We start from the raw sequence: 25,859 nt of genomic DNA on the forward strand, positions 1-25,859 counted from the left end.
TTTTTGGAAATTGTGCTGCATCTGTTTACATTACCGTTAGTGCAGATTTGCTCTTCAAAGAGCAAAAAAGAGTATTCCCCTGTTAAATACCTGACTTTACTATCAAAAGGCTTTATATGTATGTGAAAGGTGAACTTGTTCATTTGCTTGTTCACCCAGATGCTAAATTATCTGATTATCACTGCATGAAAAGTGAGATTTTCGTCCCCGTAAACCCCCGTAAACTCCCGCAGATCTGCCTGATTTTCGTCAGTTTCCGACAATTTGCAACCCGTGCTTGTCCGCGTTTGTCGTGCCACAAATTGTCGAAAACGTACCGTGACGTATGTGGAGAGCGATCAGCTGTACTAATGGCCCTAATTAGCATATGAATGCAGCAAACCCGCGCGGCTGGCCAGGTCTGGCTTGAATAACCTTCTCAGTATTGGCTGAAACCACTATTCTCAAACAAATGAAATCGCTCGTGATTGGCAGCAAAACCACACGTGGCCACGCCAGGCTTTAATTTTCTTACTGAGTATTGGACGGAACCACTTCTTTTTAAACAAGTAAAGTCGCTCGTGATTGGTTGGCATATATATATATTTACATATATATATTTATTCATATATATATATATTTATTCATTCATATATTTATTCATTCATATGGTGTGTATTTATGTTATCCTACACTACTACACAATTATTAGGCTACCATCAAGGACATGAATGAATTTATACAGGAAATGAACATTTGCAGGAAGCTGTTTATGCAAAGAAAGAGCTTTATTGAAACACACACAACTATATACAACGCGTATCCAAACACATGCGTTTCTAAAAATTAAAAGTCCGTGAACGGTCCGTTTGCTTCCTCGGGGTTGGAGGTAACTGGCAGCATTCCCTCCGAGGCAGGTCCGATGTGCAGACGCATACTGTGCGTGGCCCTGTACTTCGGCATCGCTTCTAACCGGGACTGCAGCTTAACACAGAGTTCAGTAAGATCCGGCCTACGAAATGGCGGCGACCGTACAATCCATCCAGAGACACCGCCGAGGAAGGCGGACTTCCAGAGTTCCACTTCCTCATCTGCTATCACACTCTGCCTCGCTTTCAGCAGCTGAAAAAAAAAACAATGAATCAGCGCACTGCGTATGGACACAACACATCTATTAATGCACCTGAAAAATAGTCACCAAATAAAGTCTTACCCTCTTTCTTCTGGCCCGACTCCGAGCAGATTGCCTCCGCACGCAGGGTGTTGGCTGGCTGCGTATATCTGAAGCTCCTGCGTACCGTCTGAAAATACGTCTTACAGGCAGCTGGAAAACAATTAAATGAGAGTGGTATAAATAAAAAATCAAACGCAAGTCACAGTAACAAGGAAGGAGAAAACATTAAAACAAGTCACTTACACACAATGTCGTCTTTATCAACATCGTGCAAATCTGGACTTGCTGATTATGGCTCCGAGCAAATAGGAGGTCACCGCCTCATTGTGAGGCGACAGTAGTCTGTGAAAACAAAATGTAAAAGCTATGATCGGTATCTATCCGTATCCATTGCCTTTTACCGCAGAATGAAAGCATATTCTTTAAATCTTACCCTTGCTCCGGTTCATAGCGCCTGCAATTAGTCTCCGAGTTGTTAAGACGGCATACTGCTTCCTGTAATCACAAAAAATACACTTTAATAAAGCTTGTTCTTGCAGGGCTAGGCTAGATAGGCTAATAGCTAGGCTGCTATTAGCCGGTAGCTTAGGCTAGGCTGCTTTTAGCTTAGCAGGCAGTAATCGAACATATATTTACCGCTAGCATCTCTTCTTTGAGTTCTTCTTGTTCGATTCAGAGTCGCCATCGCGTCCAAGAGGAGTTTTACCCCGAAATCCAGACGCTCCAGACCGCCTGCACAAAGCAAAGCAGCATCCTCCATTGTGGATCCAGACCCCGCCGCTCTAAGTTTCTTGGAGATCGTACAGAGCATGCGCGAGATGAACCAGAGTTTCCGCGGATCAATAAAAATAATTAAAAAATCATTCTTTTTTTTTTTTTTTTTTTAAATCAAGGCCTTAATTGGCACTAAAATTATTTAAATATGTTTATCGAAGCATTTATAATTCTTTAATAAAAAATGCTTATAAAAACAATTTCGTCAGATATATTATATCGCTCCAGGCGGAGAAAAAGCTAGAGGATATATATATACGTATATATGTGTGTGTGTGTGTGTTTACATACATACAGGAGTCAAGGAACTCTGCTTGCAGCTCCTTCATATTTCATGTACACTAATAACTTGTGTACATGATTCTTGTTGATGGTATTAAAATCATTTCTAATAGCATTTAAATAGCATTAAATTAGAGTCACTCATTCCTGTATGAACCCTGTGAGCGCTTAATTTAATATGACATATTAAAAAAATCCCACCATCATCCAGCATATGTTCAGTTTCTGCCCAAATATATATATATATATATTTTTGTAGATTTTTGTAACGGGGATAAGGATAATTCAAAACTGCTTTTTTTTAATGAACTTGTTCACTACTTCCAAACTCAGCATCTCTTTTCATTCCTGTAATAAGAAGTTTCTTTTGAATGGATTTCATTAAAGTTTAAGTCCCTCGGTATAAAATAAATATTTTGATGGAGATGAGAAATCTGCTTAGTGTGGGGGATTGTATTTGAGTCAATGAGTCAATGCAATCAACTGGTTTTCCTTAGATAGAAAACTTTGTATCAATTTGACTGTATGATCTGGTTGAACTGTAAAGTGCCTTGAGATGACATGTGTTGTGAATTTGGCGCTATATAAATAAACTGAATTGAATTGAATTGAATTGCTTCCTCATTGGTGAATAACCAATAGTTTGGATCCAATCATTTAAATAAACGGTGTTAGTTTTTTTTTTTTTATATATATATATATAAGAATTGTGCTATAATTTCTAGTCACCGATCTGTTGCTGCTATATTTTAATTTGACGAACCGGAATTTGTCGATGTTCTTTTTCCTGTTTGGTGCGATTGCAATTGCGGATCTTGACCTGGCCGGACCTTATGACCACAGTGTACCAATCTTCTGATGGCTACTTCCAACAGGATAATGCGCCATGTTATAAAGTGAATCATCTCAGACTCATTTCTTGAAACTTTTCCACTTAAGTAATTGTGAATTGAGCATATTGACAGACAACATTTTATTTTTTTATCTTAAATGCAAATTTTTAAAAAAATAATTACTGCTCTAAATGTATTGCTCTGTCGGCTAAAGATTTGTTTTGGTCTCTATACTTTAATTAAATAAATCAATTCAAGCTAAAATGTGAGAGGCTATACTAAGCCTGATCTCTTTGTATCAGAGATTTTCTTCCTCAGAAAGATGTCACTTGGGGTAAAACCCCCCCTGCAACCCTGGTTTGCATTTGTATAGCTCACAGCATGTTCATTTACATGTTAAAGCCTCCCCTAGAATTCCATGGGGGGGAGGCATGGGGGGAACACTGCCTAAGAAATTCCACGTCAATTTCTGACAATTTACGGGAGTTTTCGACGAAGCCTGCAAATTGCCGTAAACTGCCGCTAACCTGAAGTTCCACGACAATCTACAGTGCCGTATATTGACGAAAATCCCACTTTTCATGCAGTGTATACTAAGCCTGATCTCTTTGTATCAGGGATTTTCTTCCTCAGAAAGATGTCACTTGGGGTAAAACCCCCCCTGCAACCCTGGTTTGCATTTGTATAGCTCACAGCATGTTCATTTACATGTTAAAGCCTCCCCTAGAATTCCATGGGGGGGAGGCATGGGGGGAACACTGCCTGAGAAATTCCACGTCAATTTCTGACAATTTACGGGAGTTTTCGACGAAGCCTGCAAATTGCCGTAAACTGCCGCTAACCTGAAGTTCCACGACAATCTACAGTGCCGTATATTGACGAAAATCCCACTTTTCATGCAGTGTATATAACAGGAACTTAATGCCTCTACCTTTAAGCCTCTAGTTGTGGAGAAGATGACATACACACCCATTGTTTAGGTTTACAGGAAACTTGATATCAGAGGTTAGGTCTAAATGGGCAGACTGGTTTGACATAATAGAAAGGTAAATAACTAATTTTAATAGTTAAAGGTATGGTGGAGGATTACACATGTATGACCATTTACCCGACCTATTAAACATGTACAAGAGCATGCATGAACCCATTTCTCCCCGAGGAGGTGTGGGGATGAAATTATAAGACAGTCGCTCGAGTGGATCTCATCTCACCCATATCTATATATTAAAAGTTTCCCCGCAAATAAGATTACTGGTACATTAAAAAAAAAAAAAAACATGACCTGCTGGTATGTGTGTTTGTGCTGCAGTGGAAATTTGGACATGTTTGCAGGGTAAGTAAGAATCTGAGGCCACTGTATAACTACTAATGATGCAAATTACTAAATAAACAAATAATATAGAGGTAGTGAACTTTTACCAGCAGTGATGTCAAATGGATTTCTTCAAATAGCATGCCAAACTTTACCTTACAAGTAGAAACTTTGCAACAGGCATCAGTGGAAAGCCCCACCTGCACATTCAGCGTACGCCATAGTACGTGAAAGAATCTCCGGGTTAAGGCCCCTTGTGGACTGGGTCCCTTTTGGGTTTGATCTCTCTGAGGTCGGGCTCCTGGTGCTCTTGTCTGCTCTTCTCTGGTGGGTACAGCCATCCCTATGTCTGTCCTCCTTGTGTCCCAGTGCCTTTTAATATCAGAAGCAGGGACCTTCACTTTATTAGTCCTGGGCCCTGTAGGGTGAGCCTGTGTCTGACATCTATTCCCTGAGCTATATTGCCAAAACAGGACACAGAAGAAAAAACAGAAGTTCACACAGGCTCATGCTATTTTTCAGGAGCTGTAGGGCAGAACTTGCTATTATTGCACATAATCATCCTTATTCTTCTCCAATTGACATGTTTTTCGAGCATTTGTGGTTTACTTCCACCACCATGGTTATAGTGGAACTTATTTCTGCTTGAATAAGGTCAGCATTTATTTACACTGGCTAGCAATTACTCAAAAAAGGGTATATTCTCATGTATTTTTTATAAAAGAATGTGGTTTATCAATTCCTCACCCTGCCACAACGTTAAGGAGGTTAATAATGACCTAATGTTACAACAATGAAAAAATATTTTAGTACTTTGTAGAGTCCATGACGGTGAAAAGACCTGCTATAAACAACCTGAAAATCTCGGATGCTTATTCTACAAAGTTGGCCTGAGTTTGATGCCATATTGATGTGATCTGAGATGGACAGGTGGCCCTATACAGCTGGACCTGATCACTTATTCAGATCAAGACCACATAATTCTTTTATGACTTAATTTAACCCGATACAGAGTTGCTGTGTTCAGCCAAAACTTAGACCTTCAACCGTTCTCCAAATCTCGCTTCCGTGCCCCAGTCTGCATGCAACATGCTTCCAGACGTTCTTAACAGAAACCAACAAAAATAGTGCCCCCCATAGTTCTGAATGGAAAACATATAGCCCCTCTGGTTCCTGTTATGCTGTTTTGTTTACACTAGTCCAGTTGGTACAGTTGGTTGGTTTTATTCTAAATTCGCTGCAACTCTTTACCATCTGGTGCCTGGCTTTTCTTGTTTGGCTTGTAAAATTCAAAATATTGATCCAAGGGCTGTCTGGTGCCTCTCCTATAGCCTGATAACGATATACTATGGCTATAATTCACCCGAGCTCCTTGGTTTTTGACAAAAACAGATTGCCAGAACTCTTCACTGGTCAAAAATGCACAACATGAGAGCATGTATCCATCCATACCTTTATGAGTGGGTATATATTGGGTTTAACTTTAGGAATGCTTTCTTTGCAAGTTTCCTTTAAAGCAACTGGACAATATTTTTACTCCACAGCATATCTTAGTAATGTAGTCAATGTCCATTCCTTTGTGACCACAGTATACCCTACCATTTATACCTTTCCGTAGTCTAGCAAACAAAAGCAACAAATCGCAAACATGATGAGTTCATTGTTTTTTATCTTTGGTTATTCAGGAAGATGTTTGCCATGGATGTGATTCTAATAAATAGCACAGTAACTACCCCTGGGGACAGTGGCATCGGATGCAGGAGTTTTCCCTGAAATCGAAGGGTTGACGGTTCAAACCCCAGCTCTGGCTTCAGTCATGTTGTGTCCTTGGGCAAGACACTTCACCCTCATTGTCTATTAATACTGGTCAGAGGGTTTGTTGGCATCAGTGTGCAGCTGCCTTCTTCTGTCAGTGAGCCCCAGGGCAGCGGTGGCTACAATGTAGCTTTCCACAATCAGTTTGTGAAAGACTGAATATTGTGTTAAGCGCTTTGGTATCCTTTATCCATAATCACAGGCCGTTTAGCATTTCAGACTTTACTTACATCAAGGAATTTTTCAAACTCCTTGCTGTATCTTTGACATGGAGAACATTGTGATCCAATCCTGTACTGCAGAGATGGTACTTTGTTGTCACCTAATGGGAACAGCATTTACTAAATCAGTAATTAACTTTTTGCATTTCTGATTTCACACCTTTCTGATCTGAAATAGTGATGGCTACCCAAAATTTGTGCACTGTGTGATTGTACTGGAGTGTTAGAGATTTTTAGTGATTTCTTGAGTGGTCAAAAATGACCAGCAACGAATCATTTAGTCAATATTGTGTAGTTGACTCATCAGCTTGTACCTCCCTTACTCAGTTTGTGTGACAGTGAGTAGTTTTAGCACAGAGTAAGCCAAACTCCACCATGTTACATCGCATTTATCACTGCAGTGTTTGCTTTCCCTCAGACACAGAATGCCTCCTCCAGCCTTTGTGGTTTATGACCATATATTCTCCTCATCAAGAAAAAGCAAGCTCACAAACAGGTGGATTTAAAGAAGGAAGTACTCAGACATGACACACAGAGAGCCCACACCATGTCAGCTACGGTACATCATGATGTACTTCACATCCTATTCATTCTGTGCAAGGCAGAAGCATGTGGGCACACATATGCTTTGAAGGATGCACATGTACCTGAGTCGCGTATTAACACCTGGGTGACGCGTATGGTTTAGAAGCCTGCATGAAGAGAAACACACATTTCTGCAGCACAGTGTGTGAGATGATCCTGCTGTAGGATTAAGCCCGTAAATCCGGCGGGTTCAGACTGTGGCTAGGCAGCTAATACGCTCTAAAAGAGGTTTGCAGCAAACGACTGCAGACTCCTTTGGCTCCATGATAATACCCATGACTACCACCTAGGCGTGTTCCCCTCAAAAGCTGCGTCCACAGATCTAGATCCCATATTTTTTTTTTTAGGGGGAGTTTACTGTCATGTTCTACTCACTGCATCTCCATCCTAACAGCACTTGCTGCTGTCTGAACTCAAAGCCAAAGACAAGCAGTAAAGACGACAGAAGTTTTGTAGTACAACAGTGACAGGCAGGTTGAGGAGGAAAAAAAATCGATATGCTTCTTGAGATAAATGGTAAAATGGTAAGGATTACCCTGTTTTAATTGTTTTTTTTTTTATGTATCTTCAATTTCCTTGTTTTCTTTAAGTGATTGTTATATTTTTTTCTGCAGGTTTCAGCCACAGAAGAATGTGTGGGACCTATGAGACTGACAAAGGAGCCAATTCAGGTAAGAGCATGTAGCAACATCTGCAAACACTTACATTTATATAGCTTGGAAACATGTTTGAGGACCACAGATTCAAGGATCTGTGACAAAAGTTGGCCAGCTTTTATTTTAGCCGAGAGTAACAAACCACTTTGGTTCTAACTTGTATTTTTTAAGCCAGATACTGTCTTAGACTAATTTTGTTTTTTTCCTTCAAACCTATTTATATTTTGTTTGTTGTTAGATTTTTTTTTTATGAATGAAAATGTAAAGAGTTTTTTAATTAATTTTTATTCCCCACTCCCCTCCTGAGTAAACAATTTTCCTGCATTTACAGCAGAGTAATATATCCTTAGCAGCTTTGCATATATTTACTCCATTTCCTCTTCGCAATAGAGCTTAATCTAAGTCATGTTGGATGGAGAGTATTTCTGAATGTAATTGATCAGGTCTCTACTTTGGACCATTTTAATGTGTGTACACATTGATATAAACATGTTTTACACTGCTCAAAAAATAAAGGGAACACTCAAACATGCTGGTAAAGATTCTCAGACATCCAGGTCATAGTCATTCCAAAAAAAGTTATTCCTGACATTTTGAACTGAAAAAGCTTCCTGGATGGGAAGTGCAGCGTCTTCAAGCTTGGAAAAAAAGTTCAGTGGATTGTTTTTTAACTTTTTTTGGAACACTCAAATAACACATCCTTGATCTGAAAGAATGAAATATTCTTATTGAATACAAAATAACAGAAAAATAATAAATTTAGAGGTAACCCCCCAGATTACACATCTTCCGTCACTGCTCCGCCCTGCTCACGTACCTCAAATGGAGCACTAGTGCAGTCATATTGATCAATGAGAACTGTTCCACATCCAGCTCTACTCTGCCGCACGTCCCCGCAGTCAGTCAGCCATGCCGTTTTTTACTCCGCTCCAGTCCGCTGGAAGCCAGCTAGGTCAAGATGCGCATTTGCAATGGTATCAAACAGGAAAAAGAACATGGAGAAGATTCGAAAGTTTGTCAAAGTAAAACAGGGTGACTACAGATCAGTTATAACTAATTAGAGCTTACATTTTGTATATTTCCAAAAGAGAAGGCAATTTGATTGGATGCAAACTACCGGTATTGGTACCTCAACATACCTAGAAGCATATTTTTTCATCTCGATTAAATGATTTATTTTAAGCTGAAAGGCCTCAAAATTTTGTCACATCCATCCAAACTTCTTATTGCAGGCATTGACGAAGAGATGCTGATTCTGGGAGTAGAGAACAAACCAATTTTGTATGACCCTACTTATCCCTATTATAAAGACCCACAACGAAAAGAAAATGTCTGGGCAGAATCTGAAAGTGTGATGGATACTGATGGTGAATTTTATTTGATATATTAGATTAAGGGTTCATTACCTCTTGTGATAACATCGCGCATGCGCTCCATGAGCTCCGAGGAACTTAGTGTGGAGCAAAAGGGGAGGAACCGCAGAGGTTGTAGGCATTGCTTTGGGGTTCCTGAGGATGTGGGATTTCGGGGTTAGGCACTGACAGGCAGTTAATCCACAGGAAACGATGGCTGTAGTCAGGGCAGTGCAGTTCCATTCTGTTATCACATTGAAAATGTGTCATCTGATGTAGATGGAATGTCAAACATGTTATTCTATTTGATTCCACCCCCTGCATTTAATTCATACATAGTTTCACCAGTGTGTGTGAATTTAGAATGCATAACAATGATTTCTACAGTTTACGTTTGGGTCTAATATTATGTAATTATTATTAATTTAAAGAGTCAATTTTTAGCTTTAGATGTATTTAGAGTATTTAATCACACGATCCATCCAGTGACGGATCTGACCATCCCAAGTTACACAGGCGTGTCTTCGAGAAGAGCCCACACAGGACATGGTTAGGAGTTAAGAGCTGTATACTGACCTAGAAACATATCTGAAATTAAACTGATGCTCGGGCCAAAAGTCATGCAGCCTGGCTTTAAGAAAGTGGCTCTCATACTTTTTGTTTGCTGGCCTGTTCCTTTGGCTCACAAGAAAGTTTTTGCACCCGCTCGACCCAACTGTCTTGTTAACATTTGAACAAAGAGAAGTCAAATGCAGTAAAATATATAAAATTACCATATGTAAACTAGAATATCCTTAATTTGACAACGGCTACTTTAAAAGTGGGATCATTTTAAGTTTGCTTATTTTATTATGTAACATAAGTTAACATTATTGATACTACCTTAGAGCTGAGTAGATATGCATATATATTTTATTTTATTTTTTTAAGTAAAATTTTGAAAAGTATTTTGTTTATTGTACTTTACCATAATGCGGCGGTCTGTGGCGGTCTGTAAATTCAAGCCTGTTGCTATATTGAGAAAGAATGTGTAAAAGTCCAGGAATGAATATTTCTGCAAGGCAATGAATGTTCAATAGATCATATAATTTTGTCTTTAGTTCAATAGAAGCCTTTCCCCCTAAATATAGTTAGAGTTTGTCCATAAACCGTTTTCACATGTGCATTAGGTTGGGTCTAGATAAGGACTCTGCCAATGTAATATTGTAGACTGGAAATAATCATCGACTTACGATTGTAGGTAACAACATTAAGGAAAGAGCTATAAAAAAAGTCCTCTTAATTTATTTCTCCCTCTATTCCTCTCACAGAGGGAAACAGTTCAATTAAATCACAATTTAATGGGATAACCGTCAGTGGCTTACGAGTCAGAAAACACATTAAAAAGTTCAACTGAGACAAAGTTGTTCCTAACTTTGTCCTTAAAAGACATTTGTATTTTTATTAGAAACACCAATTATAGCTTGATTTAGTTCTCAGACATCAAATGCTGTGACACGAAATCCATGCTCCATTCCTTGTGACCTGTTTTTCAAAGTTTGCCCTGAGCTGACTTAGTTTAGCGATTGTAGTTTAGTTGGGAGCCGTGAACAGCATACGTCCTCTATGGTGTGAGTCCAAGGTGGGTGAATTCACACCCCCTTCCACTAAGAACGTAGGGCCAAGGCTTGAGTCAGGGATTGTCTGGACTCATCCCCAGGTTACGGATTAGGCCATATGCTGCTAAGATTTATCCTTATGTAACAGAGAAAGTAAGAGCTTGTCGAGGTTACCCAGATGGTTGGGAAGAGAGCACCACAAAGCATTCCTCTGTTCTGGCAATTCAGCCCATAGCCCGAGAATGAGCAGCTTTATTAGGTGCTGGTTTATTGCCTTGATTTGATTTGCTTGGATTTTAGCTGTGTGAGGCTTTGACCCATCTCCAGGGGTTTCTGAGTACAGCTCAGTGATGTGAGAGGCCAGGCATGCTACTTGTGTTCATGCTGTGCTCCAGGATCCATCCATCCATCCATCCATCCATCCATCCATCCATCCATCCATCCATCCATCCATCCATGCAGGTGGAGGAAGCTTTATTAAAAAGGTTTCAGAGCCTTTTTTATGGACCATAAAACTTAAACTCTTCCACTGTTGTTGTTCCTCCAACTACTCTCCGTATGACCTAACCCTGTTTGACTCCCCCCCCCACATCCCAAGGAACATGAAATGTTCATGAGATGAAACGAGAGATAAAATGCTCTGAAGGGGAGAGCAATATATTGAGGGTTTTCTTTGACATTTACCGTTCCAGCCTCTCAGGCCTGGATAGTTTTAAAATCCACATATACTGCCTTCATCTAATAACACGATGCAGGCAAGGTAAACAAAGCAACTCGTAGGCTATCGTATTTCTCATATATCCATTTACAGAGCACCTGTAGTATGTTGTAAAACATAGCCTTTCAATTATTCTGCCACTTAAAACTTTCATAAACTCGTGCTGGTGCTACAGAACATACAGTGCCATGCTGAGAATGCATGGCCCCATGAACTCCTTCCTATATATTTAAGTCACAGCTGCAGTCTTGAGTCAATTTATAGGAGTTTTTATTTATGTGAAGACTGTAGTGAAAGGAAATTTCAACCTCCTTTACTGATACACCTCTACATAAAATCTTTTGGAATTTATTAAATGTTATTTATTAAATGTCAGTTTGAGATTATGCAGAGAGGTTTGTGAAGAATAAAAAAATGTGTAATGGGTACAAACTATATGGAAGAAAAACAGTTTCATTGGAATCTGCCTTTTTTTTAACGGCACCCCTGTCTGCCAAGGCTCTTGGTTTGATCCGGAAGAAGCGGCAGGCGGCAAACCGGCCGCTGGCCAAAATGGAGAGAAGCATCCCGCTGCAGCCTGCGGGAAGGCGGGGCTTGATGTCAAGCCCTGCCCACATCAAGGACAGCCATATTGGAAATGCTGACGTAACAGGGGAGGGAAGCACATAGACATATATGAAGATATATATATAAAGATATATGTAAAGATATGTTTTCATCTTAGTTGTGAAAAGTTAATCCTCAAGCCCTGATGTCAATAGTCCGTCAATTTAAACAAAAATACGCCGCACAGTGCTGAGGCATCATTAGTGTGTTCAGCTTGAACACAATTATTTGAACTTCAGCACCAGCAAGTATTTGGTTATATCGGTTTTCTTAATCAACGCTGGAGATAGGCACGAGCAACCCCCGCGACCCCATGAGGGACTAAGCGGGTCAGAAATTTGATGGATAGATTTTTTCTTAATCTGCGATGGACTGGAAATCTGTCCAGAATCCACTGCACCAGCACTAACGACACCACTTGATGTCAAGCCCCGCCTTCCCACAGGCTGCAGCGGGATGTACTTGGAAATGGAGAAGAAAAAAAGTTTGCCGCCGGCCGCTTCTTCCAGATCAAACCAAGAGCCTTGGCAGACAGGGGTGCCGTACTAGCTGGGATCGGCTCAGGTGTTTCACCCAGTCTGATAAGAGGAAAAACTCTAATAGCTGTCTGTTAGTAGCTAACTAACGTTTTGTGATTCTGTTTAACAAAAAAAAATCCTCATTCAGCCGGGAACAGCGCTGAGCCCAGCCACTGTGTCACGTGACCAAATGAGCTAATTTCATTGGCTAGAAGCTGCTCGACTCTATCAAGTGTAGATTGCTTTGGCTTGAGTTCACCAAAAGGTCAACAAATTTGCAGCTGAAATTTTTGCAGCTGAATTTTTTTCTGGTGAATTTTTACCAGATAAAAATTTAGTGTAAGGAATTCAATGTCTAAAAAAAAAAATCAGTGTTTAAAATTCGGTGTTAAAAAAATTCAGTGTTTAAAATTCGGTGTTAAAAAAGGCATATTCCAATGAGACTATTTTTCTCCCATAAAACTATGATTTTAAAGGGATATTGTGTAAACATTCCTTTTTTACTGGCTGGAATCAATGACTGCATTTACATGTGTGTTATTGTTGGTGTAATATCTCCACTAATAAACTGATACATTTTAATAAGCAAACAATTTTATATTAGCCTATATGGTAAGGCTGGTCACCCGTGTGTAAAGCGCCATGACAGTCTGCCGTCTTCATTGTACATATGCCGGAAGGAATATTATAGTACTAACATGGGGAATGACTACATGTTTCTTTTGGCTCTCAGTTCAGTGAGAGGCGGTGGGGAAGATCCTTTGGAAATGCTAACGCAACAACTGAAAATCAGCACTGCTGCAGCACAATGCAGGACAATGCATATATAATAAATGGTTTCACCATCCCCAACAAAGTGAAAAAGAGAACTTAAAAGACAATGGAACCGGAACTGAATGATAATGGCAAACCAACCGGATATTGTGGTAGTGGACATAAAGCAGTTGATATAGCAACAGCAAGGGACTGCAAAATCAGGAAAAAGCAACATGGCTTAGAGAACAGCTGGAGAAAACCTGGAAGGTCGAGGCATCAGTGGCACCCGTGGTCATTGGGGCCCTCAGGGCAGTGACCCCCAAACTGGAGGAGTGGTTACAGTAGATTCCTGGAAATACATCAGATCCCAGGCCTATATATATATATATATATATATATATATATATATATATATATATATATATATATATATATATATATATATATATATATATATATATATATTTCTTCTTGGATAATTGAAAAATGTATCAATAGATAAGTTGATAAGTTGGAGTCAAGAACTGCAGCCCTAATCTCTTGTTTTTCTAAAATCCCTTTACAGCTTTCAAATTATTCATTAACTTACAAAAAATCAATAATATTTACCAGGGGCAACCAATTAAAAATCGAAAAGAAAATCATCAACCAGTAAAGCTCTGGAGACAATTTTAATTATAATCTGTTACTTTAAACAGAATTTAACACTTAAATAAAATTAGGTTTTTATGTCCATGTAATACATTGAATTTTTAAATAAAAAAAATATAAAAAGAAAAAATAGAACATCTTTCTATTTTAAAAAAAAATGTGTTTTTTAAGTAAAGAACAACAATCGTTCAGTTTGGTATATAGACAATTTCCTGATTTACATATTTAATTAAACACCTGAACTGACCGCTTGTTGTTTTCTTTTTTTCCTTTTTTATGGCTTAATGAGAGCAGTGGGCTTTAGGCTGCCCTGCAAGGCTTTAAACCTGGATTTGAATGGCGACAGCTAGGTCAAGCCATTATTAAGCACATATCAAGGTGCTCATTTTGAACCTGGATCCATATTTATTTTTAATACTGTTCATGGTGGAGAATCCTGCTTCACAGCAGCAGGTTGAGCCAAACATTCTCTAAATGTTCAGCCAGGGGAAGATCCGTTATTGCAATCGCACCAAACAGGAAAAAGAACGGCAAGAAGATCTGGTTTGTCAAATTAAAATATAGTAACAACAGATCGTTAACTACAAATTAGAGCATAATTTTTATATATTTCAAAAAGCTAACAAAGTTTATTTAAAAGATTGGATGCAAACTATTGGTTCTTCAACAGACCAGGAAGCAGATTTCTCATCTCCATCAGAAACCGCACATCTGTTGGATGCTGATGGGGATTTTTTTATGTCATATTAAATTAAGCGTTAATTTCTGCATGTTTTGCTCCTATGAATTTACCGGTAATGATAATATCGTGCATGCTCTCCTCGAGCTCCGAGGATAAGTCGGAGCGCAGCAATACGGGAAGAACAGCGGAGGCTGTAACAGGAGAAGAGGTGCAAGTGACATTTAGACAATGTGGTCAGACAACATGTGGTAATTTATAAATGTTGTAAATCAGGTTGGGTCCGGATTAGCCAGCAGGTGGGTCAGGATCCGGACCGCTGTCCGCTAACCCGTGACCTCTGATATATATAAATGTTTATGTTTTAATATATAATATAACGTATAATATAATAAATTTGCTGCCATCATAACTATATTCATAAATAGAACAGAGGAGTGTATTTTAAAGGTGCTTTATCTTGGTGATAATGTCAACAGTTAGTCTTCGTGTGCTTTTAATAGAGAGGTACAAGAAGATACCTATAGCACTGATGACGGTGTGAAGAAGCTTGTCCTCTGTAACATTCTCATCTGCCAGAGCACATTTTCCACCCATCACGGGTCAGTTCATGGCAGCTCGGTGAACAGTTTGTACCAATTTTAACAACCACTGACCTAATGCTTCTCTTTACAGGCCGCCTGTTTCCGAAGTAAGGAAATTTGGTTTTGAGGCTCTAACACCCAAACAGAAAACAGTGCTGTGCAAAAGGTTTCCGCTTTATTTAAACCAACCTCAAACTTTCTGAAAATATATTTTCCCCTCTTGGTAAATCAGGACTTTACTGTGAATGATCATATGTTTTGCAACAGTTTCAGTAACCACACTAACCCTGATAACTGCCTGGTCTGTATCCTATAGACACTATAGGCATATAACCCACATGACAACATGACGATTTTAAGAAGTAACTCATTATGCCCTGTTTTTTATAAAGAAGAATCTAACGATAAACAGAATCATCAACATTCAACTTTCTGGAAAGGGTTACGGAGCAATTTCTAACACTTTGGAATTCCTTTTCCTGAGTTAATGTGTATTAATAATTAAACAATAGGTCTGTGATCCACAGTATCTATTTCATGGAGATCAAAGCAAAAAGATTGCTGAAAATAGCTTCCCTAAAACTTTTGGGAAAACATTATATGGACTGAATTTAAATGGAACATTTTCTTAGGAATGTGTCACATGTAGCTTAAGTGTAATATAGCATTTTAAATGGAATATCTAACAGGGTCAGTGGTTGTAGTGGCGTGATCAGGGACTGCTTTATTTCTTGAGGACATCCAGAATGTTAAATAAATCTACCTGTTACTGCTTCAGTCATTTAAAAAAATCTAATAGGAATGTTTTGAAGTGCCCTAGTCAAAGATAAATCTAATTTAGAGGATTTGAAATGAACTCCAACAGGCAAAAACTCTCACATGGGTCTGCAGCAGTGCATCAATTTATCAATTAAATGCATTTTCATATGTGGAAATAAGTAGTTAGAACAGTAGAGAATTCTTAGCAACGTAGAGTAACAGTGATTATTGGTCTACTGCCGCGGTTCTCAAAGTGTGTGGCGCGACCCACTGGTGGGGAATTGAGACGTGACAGGTGGGGCGCGCCAAGTTCCGGTGTGTGTGTGTGTGTGTTGTGTGACTATAAATGTAGAACGTGTGAGAGCAAACTGTCCTTATAGCTGCATGTTGCCGCTTTTTAGACCAATCAAACCCACAAAGTAATCATTAATAGCCTACATGCAGTCTAATTAAAAGAACATTAGATATGAGAAAAATTTCACCTGGAACTGAAGTGCCAAAATAATGATTGACGTGACGTCGGCATATTATTTGTAACGGAATAAACTTTCGCGCCCCAGTGTTGCCAACTCAGCGACTTTGTCGCTATATTTTAGACCCCTCCAGCGACTCTTTTTTAAAAAAGGGACTAGCGACAAATTAGCGACTTTTGGAGACTCTTACGTGAAAGCACGTATCGTTCCTTTTCTTGTCCTCCAGCGGCAGGTGCTGCCGTGGGGCGCCTCCTCCGTCCCAACCCCGTTCTCCCCCGCTATCGCAGGAGTCCCTCTCAGCGCTGCAGAGACACAGCATGTTTACCCTCAGCGTCCAGACTGCAAATAAAGCGCACATGCGCCGGGATTGACGGCGCAGGTTGATCATAAGTAACTGAATTTGAAATATTTTTTCTTAAATAAATAGGACCAGTTTATTGAAATGACGTCTGACTCCACCCTGAGGCTCAGGTTTAATGCTCAGACTAATAGTGAATTCTGGTTTGGAGTGGAGAGGGAGTATCCACTCATCGGGCAGAGAGCTGTGTGCATTCTTCTTCCCTTTGCCACATCATATCTCTGTGAGATGGGCTTTTCAACTGTTGCTTTACTGAAAACAAAATACAGATCTCAGCTGAACATTGAGCATGACTTGAGAGTGGCAGTATCAAGCCTGCAACCCCGTTTTGAGAAACTGTGCAATGCAAAACAGGCTCATTGCAGCCACTGATGCAGGGATAAATAGACCTGTATTGCCAGATGGATTTCACTTCTTTTCTTTTATTAACAGATTGCAGAGTGGCACTTTAATTTTTTCTATCTTTGAGCTTGATACAAATTTTGACACAGCTGCATTTTTATTTTCTTTATATTTGAGCTTGCTGTTATTTGATGTAGATAGTTTGTATTTAGATACTACTTGTTACTTCAATAAAATTGGAAAATTTTAAGATTGTTGCATATTTCATTAGCATTGTGTTGGGGCGATGGGGACAGGCGGGGCTTGAAAATTCCCCCTTGTCCAAAGTGGGGAATGACAGAAAAAGTTTGAGAACCACTGGTCTACTGTGATCTGTTTACGAATATCCTAAACCTTAAGGTGCCTTAGCGCTGTGATAATGTCACAGTGCTGTCAGCATATTGCAGTTTAGTTGCATTATATATATATATATATATATATATATATATATATATATATATATATATATATATATATATATATATATATATATATATATATATATATATATAAATATATATTTTTTTTTTTATACAACTTCTTTCTGCAAAGAACAATACAGAGCAACCATATTGCACTATAGGAATTCACAACAACCATTATTTACAGACATTTTCAACAAGTGTAAATTCACATTTTTACCAGTCAAGTAAATGACCTCATTTTGTGCAAAACAAGAAAGAATAAGGAAAAAGGACAAGAAAAAATAAAAATAAACTAAGATCTTACATCTATTAAACAAAAGTTATTGCTAGGGGGAAACAGCACTCTAAATAATATTAAAAAGGACAAAGGCTTCTCGAGTTTTGGTTGCTTTCTTATTTTCTGATGTTGCATTATATATTGCATAATATGTTGTTGTCCATCTGATGTCGTATTCAGACCAATGGCGCCTCCTATAAGCCTTTTTTTTTTTTTTTGGTAACATTCTTGAGTGGAAGGTGTGCGCTCCAGCATCCGTGGGGTCCCCTCTATGTGGAATTTCACATGTTACCATCATGGTTACACAAGCCTGCTCAGTATCAAAGATTGTGGACCTTTCACAGGCACTCAAAAGTACCAGCCTACCTTTTTCCTCTGACCTTTACTTCTATCCTCTTCTCCAAGTCCCACCCATTCTTTTTCTCTTCTTTTTTTCCCAGATTCTGTGTTTTTTCTCCCTGTTCCCAGCTGTGAAGGACAACATGTCACACAAGATGATACTCCTGTTTTATTTCTGTAAAGAAATGTGAAAAGTCACGGCTTTAGCCATGCTCTCCTTCTTCTTCTCACCCCGTCATTATCTCTCGTCCCTCTGAGTGCTGGCTGTTCTGACTTTGTGTCTGGATGCTTTGTTGTCCTCGGAGCGGTTCAGGAGGTGATGCCGCTGCGAGGCAGAGCCGAGTGCTGTTAGTTCTGGCTGCAGGCCAGCTGTGTTCGGAGCACGAGAACGTGTGCTTTCCCTGTTGCTTTTCTGCACCGCTGTACCAAAGGTGGCCTGGTGTGTTAGTGATCCAAATTCAACTCAAAGCTCTATGTGTCCAATCAGGAGATCGGAGGATTTTAATGCAGCTAAGTTTCAAATCAAATAAGAAAATAAACTTTAGTCCAACTTCTCAGTAATAAAGCAGCTAGCTCTTGAAAACTAATATTGATTTAAAGGTTTTTCTTTTTTTCATATTTATGTGAAAATAGAAAAAATATAACATACTTTGAAGGAAACAAACTTCCAGTTATGTGAACAAAACAACTACATCGAATAGATTAAACTAGGATTTTATAAACACCCTAAAAAGAATAAAGTCTCATAAGGTTCCTTTAATAAGAGGGTAAAGCAGTCAACTTATTTTTATTCTGTAAGAATTTTATTTTTTAGACCAGGGGTTCCCACAGTGGGGGTATGTTTGTTGTGAGATGGTTTCTGCCATCGTTGCGGTGTGATCCCCGAAATATATGAAGCAACAAAATATATTAGGAATACAGTTATTTAAATTAGCCATAAAATGGATAATTGTTCTGTTAAATAAACCATTTAATCCTAAAATTAACAATTAAATAATTACATACCCCGTTAAATAACCAAAAAAAATGTTTCAATGAAAAATCTAATAATTCATGGTCATTAACAATACATTTATTAAAAATGCAAATATTTATAAGTAAATCAATATAATTGTAAGTCATTTTATGTATTTTTACGGGGTTACCAGTCTGTTGCATTTTTATTTTTGGGTTTTTCCTCATCTTTTTCTGTTATTTAGCCATTTGCCTAATAGGTAAGGTTTACTCAGGGATGGAGTTGGGGAGGGACTGAAAACCTGGTTGGCCCCCAGGTGCCCCCCTACATGATTGACATGTAACATCACATGAATACTTTGGTGCAGTACTTAGTGCTATGTAAAGGTGAAAAGAGTGCCAAAAAATTTACTTCAGTAAAAGTACAGTAAGTTAAAACAAAAGTTACCCAAATAAGAGTAAAAATTATGTAAGCAAAATTTGTTAGCTAAGCAAGCAGAAACAATTTTGGTCCATTTAATCAATGAAAGGACAAGATGTTGATCTTAAATGTTTTATTAATAGATAACAGTTGCAATAAATAGAAAGATGAATTAAAAATTTTAAAAACATTTCAACAATTTTGCGCCAACAATAACCTATTGGCTATATTTGCAGCTGTCTGGCTTGAAGGAATATTGAGTGCATCTTCCTACTCATTTGAATGTGAACGTCACTATAAAATGAATCAATCTCATTCCCTAGACATCGATTTTGCAAAAATGTAAAGAAATCGATTCAAAATCGATTTTCTTTTACCCAGCCCTACTTAATTTTGCTTCTCTGCTTTGAAAATACTCCAGTTCCTATTCACAAACATCCACACGCTGATATCTGCCTAGCTGAGTTTTAGATTTCTGAATTAGTTGCATTTTTTTAGAAATCACTAAACACGAAATATGTGTTTAGCATATTTTAATATATTTGCTCCTATATTATAAGATAGCCTTGCTCCCTTTTGCCCTCCAACAAAAAGAGTCTAGCCCCGTCTCTGGGTTCAAAAATTTTTGCCGGGTGTTTTCTAGTTTATCTTTCTTGTGTAATTCTTATTGTTTCTGCAGTCTGTTAGATTCTAAGTGTTGTTTTTCCCTGTTACCCCCGTTTAAGTCATTTTTCTTTATTTTCCCCATAGAAATAGTCTACAGTAAAGTCTGTTTATCTCTATGCCTGAAGGCTGTTATGTTGCTAATCTCTTATTAAATTCATGGCCTCACCTTGCTGCTTCCTTGCATCCATCTGCTCTTAAGTCCTGAATAGAAACTCATGTGTTTCTGTTGCTTCATCATGCAACACTTTAATAAAATGTGCTGACATGTCTGACTTTTAAAAACTTTATATCTTATATAGATTACTGCGATGCAATGCAACACTCCATTAAGAGGGTCTTTTAGAAAAGTAAACCCAGTGGAGAATGCTTTAATCCCTTCGAAGCATAATAGGGGCCTCTGATAGTAACACCATCTAATCCTGGTTTTCTTGTCCTCAGGTCTTGCTCGTGTTTGCCAAGGAGGATAGCCAGAGCGATGCCTTCTGGTGGGCCTGCGAGCGAGCCGGGTTCCGGTGTAACATTGCACGGACACCCGAGTCTGCCGTCGAGTGTTTTCTGGACAAGCACCACGAGATAATAGTAATTGACGGACGTCACTCGCGCTACTTTGAACCCGAGGCCGTCTGCAGGTGAGCGTTGACTCAAATAAGTTTATGGAGATAAAAATTTACTTTTTTTTTAGTCAGCGTGAATAAATAACCTGGAAATAATTCTCATGTCTACTGAAATGCAAGATATTTTACTTTTATTGACTGGTTTCCTTAGATTCTACCTTCATAAAGTACCTTAATGATACTTTAATAAATTAAAGTTAACCCATTTATTTCAACTTCTCCTACTATATACATTTATTTTTACCTGAATACTTTAAAGAGCTCTACAAACAAATTGAATGCAGTTTTATTGTAAGGGCACGTCGCCGCCATCTAGTGTTCACTGCAAGGAAACAGAAACATGAACTGCAAAAGAACCTTGTGCATAACTTTGAATAACTGTGTAACTGAGAAGCTTTAGCTGTTAAAATACAAGGATATCACAGGCCAAAAGACGCTAAAGTAAACTACTGAAGAAAAGAAAAGTTTATTTCTTGTAAAGTAACTTTCAGCTTTGTTTTTTTGTCACTCTTTGAGCTTTAACAGCTGTTAAGTTCATACTGGTTTGTGCTTCTGTCCCCTCTTGCTTTGTGGTGTGCACGAGTATGAGGATTTATTCTAAGGATATTTTTAGTCCCGTATTTTTCACTGTTTCCCCTTCCTGCCGAGTTTTCCAGGCATATTTCTGAAACGCTGACATTAATGTGAGTTCTGTGTCTGGATTTAGTGTGAAATTGAAAGCACTGGTCTCTGAAAAGAGCTACAGGATCACAAACTAAGTCATTCACTATATATATAATATATATATCAGCCTATTTGTCATTGTTTTTACCACAAACAAATGTGTTCAAGTGTCCTGCAGATTTATGTGCTTTAGTTATTGCTGGAGTGTGCAGTCCAAAGATCTGCAGCAGAATTCACCACTATGTATTTTGTCAAGTGATTTATTGTAAGGACTTTCAAAATGTTCCCAAGAAAGTGATCCATTAGTCTCCCCTATCCTCAGATTACCACAGTCCTGGCTGCAGCTCTGCCTAGCCTCTATCTTTCTCTTCCTTGATATCATTTTTTTCTGTATTCCTTTCCCCCCCTGAGGATTTCTGCCATCATCCTTTCCCCCATGTTGCTCCTTTTGTGCTCCATCACTGTCGACTCGTTGCTCCTCCACCTCCAGACCACTTTCCCACACTTCCTGCCAACTGTGCGGCTTGGTGGCCAAACCTCTGAAGCACAAGCTGCATTTGCTGTTACTGTGTTAAACACACAAATGTTCTTCCCTATGACATCACCCGCCTGGTTCTGCCCACATGTTTATCCTGCACCTCAATCCAAGCCACTTCTCAAAAGTCAGAATTGAACGATTGTCCTGCTGAGTTTTACCTTTTATTTCTTTTTCAGGATGATCCGTGCCACAAAGCCCTCCGAAAACACGGTTATTCTTGCTGTTGTCCCTAAAAAGTAAGCTTTAGTTTTAAAATACATTTTCAATTATCTTCTTATTTATTATATATGAAAGTGGCACATTTTCCTGGCACAGTTCCTAATCTTTATGGAGTTTATTGAGATTCTATGCAATAGACTTAAACTCAGTGGTGCTTATTGGGATTTTTTTCCCTTTTTTCTGTAACCTATACTCCTATAAAATGAGTAAATTAATAGGGCTTAAATGCCCCCGTTATAAATTTAGGAAGACATTTGAAGCACAATCCATTTTTAAAACAATATCCTAAGCTTTCAACATTAAATAAAACATAGAAGAATTAATTATAAGAACATGGAGGGACTAAAACCACAGACCTGGGCTGTCTTAGCAAAGACAGCATCAATAACAAAAGAAGGCAGAAGTCCATGGTTGCTCTGAAGCAGCTGCACAAATCCACAGCTCAGGTTTAAGAATCCCTTAAAATACAACAGTTGGTTATGGGAATGAACATCGTCTTACAGGGAAAAATGCTGTGGGATGCTTTTCTTTTTTAGTAAAAGTAAGGTAGTCGGAGATGATATTAAGATAGATGGAGCTAAACAGATGGTATTCAAAGCAAAAAAAGTCTTAAACAAAGGTTTGGATCAAGCATAGAGCGCTCCAGTCCAGATCCAGGACTAAATCTGATTGATATTTGTTGCAAACCACCACTGTTCTCCATCCAAACTTATCAAACACTTTTTAAAAAGATTAGGCCGTAGTTCCATTTTAAAGCTGTTAGGAACATCTCCAAGGAGTAGGTGGTCGTCAACACATAAAATCCCTAATAAGCACGTATAGACACTATTTTAAGCTAAGCAGTTGGCTTCATCTGGTCTCTCTGTTGTTCCTGTCTCTGCAACCTGAGTCAGGTGTTTATGTGTGTAGGCATAATCATGTTCTTAAAAAGTGCAAACAGTAACGATTCCCTTCTGTCAATCCATAGACTCCCTGATCAAGAGGAACCATCTGTCCTCCCTCTTCTCTGTGCTGGATTTAGCCGGGTATGTCCAACCTTTTACCTCATTTTTTTACCGTTTTATGTGTTTCTGGACTTGCTTTAAAAGAAATCTGAAAACGTTTTTCTAGATAATTGTAAGCTTGATGGTCATTTTGAGTGCAAGTCGTGTTGCTTCTAGTGTTAAACGGTGTGAAAATGGCGTGGGCGGTTTCTAAATCAGTCCCTGTTGAGTGAATCCTGACTCATTCCATTCCCCTCTCCTCTCTCCACCTCTACTTCAAAACACCACTTAACCTGGGTCGGCCTCCAGAGGTTTGTTGAGAGCAGCAGTGTTTCAGCGTGCTATAATGAACTCGTACAGATCGAACATGGAGAGGTGCGCTGTCATTTCAAACTCAGGTATGGCACACAGAATGTGATCTTGGCTCAGAGGCAACATGAAGAAATCAATATAGTTTTAAGATTTTGACTTTACCCAACTTTACTCCTCCGTAGGGCCTGCAACTCTGCTTTTACAGCCTTGGAGCACTGCCAAGAGGCGGTGGAAATCACCAGTGAGGATCACATCATTCAGGTAGGATTTCTACAAATAAACAGACGCCTGTATATTTATATATAGTATAGAAATTGTGTGTGTATATGTATATATATATATATATATATATCTATATATATATATTAGGGGTGGAACGGTTCACAAAATCCACGGTTCGGTTCGATTTACGGTTTTGTGGTCACGGTTTTTGGTTCGGTTCGATTCTGTATATGTTGATTGTTACACCGAAATCCCATAAAAAATTATTAAATTAATGAAAAAATCCCCCAGAAAATAGTGGATTGTAATTATTTTAAATGATTCACGAAAACCCTGGATCATTTCCGCATGTTTTGCTTCTTTGAATTTAATCATCTGGCGCATGCTCTCTACCATCTCCAAGGAACTCAGAGGGGAGCGGACGGGAGCCACAGTGGAGGCTGTAGGCTTTGCTTTGAGCAGCCGGTCTGGAGCGCAGCGGGGCGGAGCGGGGGTTGCTGACGGAGTATGAGGGATTTCGGGGTTAGAATGACATGTTGCTGTTAGCATAAACAAAACGTGTTGCACAATGCTTGCACACTTTTGCACTTCATCGCTGTCCTCGTACTGTAGGTCACTCTAAATGCAAAGCGGTCCCATACAGCAGACCTATAAAATGCTGCTGGCGCGTCTTCCAACTCCTGTTCTTTCCCACTCGCCATACCCACACAATTCTCCACAACCGATTTTTTTCCCTGCTACACCCGGCTAAGCTTTTCCGCTTCTTCTTCTTCTTCTGGTTTACTACTGGTGGTTGGCTTTGGTCGCAGTACCGCCACCTTCTGCTCTGGAGTGTAAACGCTTCGCCTATGAGAAAAAGGAGCAGCGCATGAACCGAACGCAACACACGCGAACCGAACCGAAAGGTTCGGACGGTTTTCATAAATCGTCCCATCCCTAATATATATATATATATATATATATATATATATATATATATATATATATATATATACATACATTCCATTTTAACCATGCTTTAACAGAGTGATAAAATAATCATAAAACAAGCCTGGGCAATAATGACAGTTACCCAATCATTTGATCAAAGGGTGTTCACTAATCATCATCACAGGTGTTTACAATCTTGTAATCAGTCAGTGGGCCTATATATAGTGCTATAGGTATAGGTACTACAGCTATAGGTCACTATGCTGGTGGTGTGTGCCACAATAAACATGGACCAGAGGACGCAGTGGAAAGGGTTGTCTAACTCGCCATACCCACACAATTCTCCACAACCGATTTTTTTCCCTGCTACACCCGGCTAAGCTTTTCCGCTTCTTCTTCTTCTTCTGGTTTACTACTGGTGGTTGGCTTTGGTCGCAGTACCGCCACCTTCTGCTCTGGAGTGTAAACGCTTCGCCTATGAGAAAAAGGAGCAGCGCATGAACCGAACGCAACACACGCGAACCGAACCGAAAGGTTCGGACGGTTTTCATAAATCGTCCCATCCCTAATATATATATATATATATATATATATATATATATATATATATATATATATATACATACATTCCATTTTAACCATGCTTTAACAGAGTGATAAAATAATCATAAAACAAGCCTGGGCAATAATGACAGTTACCCAATCATTTGATCAAAGGGTGTTCACTAATCATCATCACAGGTGTTTACAATCTTGTAATCAGTCAGTGGGCCTATATATAGTGCTATAGGTATAGGTACTACAGCTATAGGTCACTATGCTGGTGGTGTGTGCCACAATAAACATGGACCAGAGGACGCAGTGGAAAGGGTTGTCTAAGGATATTAGAAAGATAATTAAGAGACAAACATGTTAAAGGTAAAGGCTATAAGCACATTTCAAAGCAGCTTGATGTTCCTGTGACTACAGTTGCACATATTATTCAGAGATTTAAGATCCAGGAGACTGTAGACGACCTCCCTGGAGGAGGATGAAGGAGGAAAATTGGTGATAAATCAAACAGGAATAGAAACAAAAGAGCTCTGAAAAACTTCTAAAGAGATTAAAGATGAACTCAAGGAACATTAGTGTTAGGTCATACCATCTGTTGTTGTTTCAGCCATAACTGACTCAATCAGAGATTACCTAGAAGGACACCGTTGTTAAAACAAATCATAAAAAACAGACTGGGA

At 38.9% G+C, this 25,859-nt stretch overlaps 1 protein-coding gene across 2 annotated transcripts in view; it reads left to right on the forward strand.

Annotated features, from left to right (window-relative positions):
* pde8b (phosphodiesterase 8B) overlaps positions 1-25,859 on the forward strand; it is an 87,965-nt gene that overhangs the window by 29,904 nt on the left and 32,202 nt on the right. Inside the window, exons 1-7 of one of the 2 annotated variants that reach the window (XM_038292483.1) lie at positions 7,215-7,499; positions 7,590-7,646; positions 20,585-20,775; positions 22,138-22,197; positions 23,148-23,205; positions 23,473-23,561; positions 23,658-23,736. In XM_038292483.1, coding sequence (XP_038148411.1) covers positions 7,473-7,499; positions 7,590-7,646; positions 20,585-20,775; positions 22,138-22,197; positions 23,148-23,205; positions 23,473-23,561; positions 23,658-23,736 — 561 coding nt within the window. In that variant the 5' untranslated portion in view covers positions 7,215-7,472. Of the gene's footprint in view, positions 1-7,214; positions 7,500-7,589; positions 7,647-20,584; positions 20,776-22,137; positions 22,198-23,147; positions 23,206-23,472; positions 23,562-23,657; positions 23,737-25,859 lie in introns of those variants that run through there. The other variant, XM_038292482.1, reaches the window with a different exon arrangement.

Source organism: Cyprinodon tularosa, unplaced genomic scaffold (genome assembly GCF_016077235.1).
Source record: "Cyprinodon tularosa strain WSP-4 unplaced genomic scaffold, ASM1607723v1 ctg313, whole genome shotgun sequence".
NCBI classification, from domain to species: domain Eukaryota; kingdom Metazoa; phylum Chordata; class Actinopteri; order Cyprinodontiformes; family Cyprinodontidae; genus Cyprinodon; species Cyprinodon tularosa.